The sequence below is a fragment of the Bos taurus genome, chromosome 11 (genome assembly GCF_002263795.3).
Source record: "Bos taurus isolate L1 Dominette 01449 registration number 42190680 breed Hereford chromosome 11, ARS-UCD2.0, whole genome shotgun sequence".
Classification (NCBI taxonomy): domain Eukaryota; kingdom Metazoa; phylum Chordata; class Mammalia; order Artiodactyla; family Bovidae; genus Bos; species Bos taurus.
The window spans coordinates 88,185,500-88,191,499 of NC_037338.1; the positions used below are offsets into that span (position 1 = coordinate 88,185,500).

Here is a 6,000-nt window from a genome sequence, read left to right on the forward strand (position 1 = left end):
ATGTATTTTCAAAACACTGCCAAAGTTTTTTTCTTGTTTTTCAACCAGCACTTCTGAAGAAACTTATGATGCTCATCCCCCATCAGCCTAATTTGAAGGCATCATTTTGAAGCCTTGCTAATAAGAGTAGAATTAAGTGATGTGGGATCACACAGCTCACTCCAGAACGTTTACATGCAGCTCTCTTCCTCCAAAAATAAGGGGGGGGGGGGGGGGTGAGGAAGGAGGGAGAGGAGGATGCCCTTACTACTCTTAAAACATTCAGCACGCTGAATCTGCTGCTTTCATTTAGCCTATTATTGACTGTTAACGCCTACAAAGGAAATTTTTTTTCATTAAGGGAAAACATTCTGGATTTATTTTTTCCCAAGCAGTTCCTAACAGCAGCTGCTTTGTTCAAGCGGGCAAAAAACTGAATGCCATTGCTTAATTAAGCTCTTGTGGTGACCTCCCTTCACTCACTCAGGCCCAGTCCTCTCCTTCCGAAATACCTACCATACCCCATTTCAAGAATGTACCTTGACATTGCGGGGGAGAAGGTGATCATCGATTCAACAGCGGCATCATAGGGCTTGTAAACCAGTTACCTATTTAGTATATACCTATTTAGTATAAGCCAAGCACTTGACACACACTTGTCTCATCACCACCCTGGAAAGGATGCACTGCTCGTCCCATCTGACAGGTAAGGGTAAATGAGGGCAGAGAAGGAGGAAAAGCCCCAAACCACAGTCATCGGTGGCCCTGGCCTCCCAAACCCTGCCCTTCGGTAGCAGGCCGTTCTGACCGTCACCAAAGCCTGCTAGTCCTAAGTGCGCTCGCCCAGGACGTGGAGGGCTTCCTAGTTAGCAGCAGAGGATGACTCTGCACCTCGCCTAAAAATCAGGCCTTTTCCAGGCTGATGAGGAAGGGAGGCGTCCGGGGGGTGCGATCAGGTAAGACATACACATCCCGGGGTGGTGGGGGCTGGGGAGAGGAGGGGAGCAAAGGCCTTCGGATCAGAAGCCCGGCTCCCCGCACTCCTGCCCGGGCGCGCTGAGGGACCGGGCGGGCCTCCCTGGCTAAAGGTGCGCACACCTTTCCTGGGCAGTCGGGGTCCCCCGGCCGGCCCTCGAGTCCGGCAGAGCGGAACCCCGGTCACAGAGCGCCGCGCCGGGCAGGCTGGGCACCGGGCAATTCCCCAAGCTGGGGGAGAGGGGTGGCGGGGTGGGCGCCGGGGGTCCGCGGGGGAGCCGATGACCCCTCCGCGACGGCCAGGGAGGGCTCCCCGCTCACCACCGCCCCGACTCTCGGGCCAAAGTTAGCGGGGCGCGAGCTGGGGGTGCGGGGTGTGAACCGTCCGGCCCGCTGCCCCGCGGGGGTCTGGGGAGGGAAGGGGCGGGGGATGGTCTTAAAAAGGCCCAAGGTAGCCTGGCAGCAGCAGCCTTCTCCTGGAACAAAGGGCTTCTGTTTCGGGCAGGGATCGCCCGGCCGCGTCCGGATTCCAAGGGAAAGAAACTTTTTCCCGGGATGCCGAAGCCGGGCCCGGGCGGGGGCGGGCGGGGTGGGGGGCGCGCCGGGGCGCGGCGCTACCTGCAGCCGGAGCCGCCCCCCGCCGCCCCGCGAGGCCCGCGGGCGCCGCTCACCTCCTCGATGGCCGCCACGGTGTTCCGGCACTGCGCCGTGCGCGTGGTGAAGCTCGAGGCCGTGGGCGCCTTGTAGTCCTCATGGGTCTCGGCCACGAATTCCGACACGGATATCTGGTCCGGCATCGCCTCGGCGCGGCGGGCGGCCAGCCGCGGGGCAGCCGCCGCCTCAGCCTCTTTGCGCGGGCTCCGATCGGCCGCCCGGACGCCGCCGGCCGGCCCGCGGACAAAGGAAGGCTTTGGAGCGCGGGCTGCCGCCGCGGGAACCGCACGAGCCGCCGCAGGGCGCGGGTGGGCCGCCCGCCGGGCCGGGCGGCGGGAGCAGGGGCCGCGCGCGCGCAGCCCCGCGCAGCTCGGGCGCGGCCCGTCCGTCCGTCCGCCCGCCGCCGCCGCCGCCGCCTGCGCTAGCGATCGGTCCCCGAAGCGGAGGCGCACAGCCGGCGGGAAGTGCCCGCCAGCCAGCTGCGGGCCCCGAGCGACTCCCGCGGAGAGAGGGGCGGGCCCGGGCCGGGGGGCGGCGGCCGGCCGGGCGCTGGGCGGGGCGGCGCGGAGGGCCGGGCCGCCAATCCGCGCGCTCGCCGCCGCCGCCGCCGCCGCCGCCGCCGCCGCCGGGAAGCCGATCCTGCAGGAAGGAAGGCGGCGCGCGCCCCGGGCCCGCCGAGCTGCTCGCCCGCCGCCGCGCGCCGCATTGTCTCAGCGTTCGGGCGCCCAGCCGCGCGCGCCGGGGTTCCATGGCGCGCCCCGCCGGGCCGGCCGGACAGACTTCCTGGGCGCGTCCCAGGCCCCCCTCCCGCCCCGGGCCCGGACCCGCGCGCGGGGTGCTCTGGACACCTCCCGGGCGGTGCACCGGCTCCCCCTTGCCCCGTCCCCGCCCCACCCCAGGAGTGGATTCCCTTCTTGGCCGTCCCCCACCCCCGAGTCGCCGGGGATGCCCGTCCGGGCGCTCGGGAAAGTGTGGGAGGAGCTCGCCCCCTACAGGACGACGCGCCCCCCGCTAGCCAGTTTTGGGGTTCGGTGACGGTAATGAGAAACGACCATGGAGTCACCCAGTCCTCCCAACCTTGTGAGGCAAGTAAAGAGGTGGTTATTCGTTTAACACGGAAGACAGAACGGTGCTCCCGAGAGTACACTGAGTGGCCTACTGGGGTTCAGATCCAAGTCGGGGCGCTTCCTCCGAGGGTTAATAGGACCCCTGGTCAATGTCCCGGTCCGTGTTCCTGCCGTCCTGGGTCGTTCTCGGTTAGTTACAAATAGTTTCGGGGTACTAGGCCAGGACTCACTCTAGGCAGGTAAGAATATGCTAAAATGGTTCTCCTGGGGGAAGTAGAGGGGCCCAGTGGGGAGTAAGACAGAACCAAGAGAAGGAGCTTTTTCTTATGATTTCATCCAGAACATGCAACAAGAGGGGGCAAAGCTTATACACAACTGGTTCAGTAAAGAGTTTGAATTAGTACAGATTTCCATTGAACAGCTCTTAAAGAAACGATCATAATCATTTTTTAAATTGGGGGGGAGGGATAAATTGGGAAATTAAGACTGATATACCACTACTATGGGCTTCCCAGGTGGGGCTCAGTGGTAAAGAATCCACCTGCCAATGCAGAAGACTCAGGTTCAATCCCTGGGCCAGGGAAATCCGTGGAGAAGGAAATGGCAACCTACTCCAGTATTCTTGCCTGGGAAATTCCATGGGGACAGGAAGAGCCTACTATATATAAAGCACATAACTAATAACCTGCTGTATATAGCATAGGAAACTCTTTTCAATACTCTGTAATAACCTATATGGGAATAGAATCTAAAAAAGAGCAGATATATGTATATGTATAACTGATTGACTTTACCTTATACCAGAGCAACCCACTCCAGTACTCTTGCCTGGAAAATCAGATGGACGGAGGAGCCTGGTAGGCTGCAGTCCATGGGGTCACTAGGAGTCAGACAGGACTGAGCAACTTCACTTTCACTTTTCACTTTCATGCATTGGAGAAGGCAATGGCAACCCACCCCAGTATTCTTGCCTGGAGAGTCCCAGGGACTGGGGAGCCTGGTGGGCTGCGGTCTATGGGGTCACACAGAGTCAGACACGACTGAAGCGACTTAGCAGCAGCAACACAACGTGGTAAATCAACTATACTTTAATAAGGCTTCCCTGGTGGCTCAGACAGTAAAGAATCTGCATGCAATGCAGGAGATCTGGGCTGAATCCCTGGGTGGGGAAGATTTCCCTGGAGAAGGAAATGGTACCCACTCCAGTATTCTTGCCTGGAGAATCCACTGTACAGAGGAGACTGGCAGGCTATAGTCCATGGGGTCGCAAAAGAGTTTACAGGACTGAGCCACAACTGGACAACTAACACTTTCATACTCTAATAAAAAAAATTTTTTTTTTAAATCCAGAAGTTCTGAAGACACTGGTCAAATAAAATCCGACCTCATAACGCTACACCAAGCATATGGTGTGTTTTCTGTAGCTGCCAGCAGTAAAACCAAGAGAAACTTTACAAAAACCTTTTGTTCATCAGAAAAGGAGGAAGTGTGAGAGACATTGGAAATTTAATATCTGAGACAAAGCAGTCTCCTGACACTGTAGGACAGTGGACCAGTCAAACAATCTTTTTAAAGCTCCCTTGTAAGAATTTGCTATATGCGGTGGCAGCATGGGTCAGACATTATGTATGGCCTTTGGTATTTTAGTAGCATTTCATATTAAATTTTGTTTTTCTGAAATAACTGTATTAGTGGATAGCTTTTATAACTGTACCAGGCAATAAGTTACTGTTTTTAAAGATGTAGCATCTCTGTTTCTATCTTCTATTTATGTTTTTTCACCCTTTTTGGTGTCTTTGATAGTTTCTGCTATTTGCTCCTCTCTACAATTCAGGTTCTGTAGATATTATTTATACTAATATACTCTCTCCTATGGGCTTTCCAGGTGGCACAGTGGTAAAGAATCTACCTGCCAATGCAGGAAACTTAAGAGATGCTGGTTCAGTCCCTAGATCTAGAAGATCCCATGGAGGAGGAAATGGCAACCCACTACAGTATTCTTGCATGGGAAATCCCATGGACAGAGGAGCCTGGCAGGCTACAATTCATGGGGTCACAAAGAGTCAGAAACGACTGAGCACACACATCCTCTCCTATACCATGAAGATTCTATTCCCTCCTAGGTAGCTTTCTAGCTACAGTTGTATTGCTTTTCTTATCCTGGGTAAGTTTTTAAGTTTTGATTTTTAGAGGAATAGTATCTATCAGGCTACAGATTTAAGGATATAAGAAGAGAAGAAAGTAGTGTTTTTCCTTGACAACTAGTATGGCATTAACCAGACTGATCCAAACTTCTTCTACAAGGACCAAGTTGAGCTTCATGTTCTTCTCTATCCTCTCTTCGTGGGCAATTACTGCCCTTGTTTTTTATAATGTAATAGTATTTTTCAGGTACAGAAGTGCTGTGCTGTGCTTAGTTGCTCAGTCGTGTCCGACTCTTTGCGACCCCATGGACTGTAGCCTGCCAGGCTCCTCTATTCATGGGGATTCTCCAGGCAAGAATTCTGGAGTGAGTTGCCCTGCCCTCCTCCAGGGGATCTTCTCAACCCAGGGATTGAATCTAGGTCTCCCACATTGCAGGGGGATTCTTGTCTGATAGACCAGGGAAGCCCCAGAAACCTGTAGCAAACAAAAATAAAATGGCGAAGGTGCACTGCGTTATACACAGGGAAGAGAAGGCTGGTGGAAAGCAAGTCATCCTACCAAGTCCACTACAGAGAACATCCGTGACAGAACACCCAAGCAGTTCATTCCTCTAGCCATCCCTGAGAATCTCAGAAAACCTTGCCCGCACAGAAGCCAGAATTAAACAAGATCAGAACCAAACGTAGCTAATGTGTCTCTGAAATTAATAGAATGAGTAGTTTCTAATAAATTTTAAAAATGAGAGTTGAATGTGGATCTAGAAGACATAATAGACACATGCCTTTTTTTGGGCAGGGGGTGGGGATTCATGAAGAAAAGATAAACATGCTGGGGAAACCATTACAGGCCTATACTCCCTTATCTAGAACTTTAAAATTCTGAATATCTCTGAAAAATCTAAAGTTCAAAAGCAACATTTTTAGTAGTAAAATTGACCTAAAATAAATTGACATGACTATTTACAGTCTTGCTTCATCGGAATATTTATGTTTTCCTGCAAACTATAAATATACTTGCTTATGGAGTATGGCCCCAGACCTCACTGGGCATGACTTAGAAAATCTAGTGTATGTGCTGTATTAACTCTCTAAACTCTGACAAATTTCGTACACATCTCACCTCAGGGGTTGGTTTCAGATAAGAGGTTGCAGGATTGTATTATTAAGGAAAGAAACATGGT

General features: G+C 53.5%; 1 protein-coding gene across 2 annotated transcripts in view; it reads right to left on the minus strand.

Moving 5' to 3' along the window:
* Positions 1 to 2,109, minus strand: part of ASAP2 (ArfGAP with SH3 domain, ankyrin repeat and PH domain 2) — a 158,156-nt gene extending 156,047 nt beyond the window's left edge. For both annotated transcript variants that reach the window (XM_024999543.2, XM_024999541.2), the window contains exon 1: positions 1,626 to 2,109. In XM_024999543.2, the coding sequence (XP_024855311.1) occupies positions 1,626 to 1,751 (126 nt within the window). In that variant the 5' untranslated portion in view covers positions 1,752 to 2,109. The remainder of the gene's footprint in view (positions 1 to 1,625) is intronic.
* Positions 2,110 to 6,000: the final 3,891 nt, after the last annotated feature.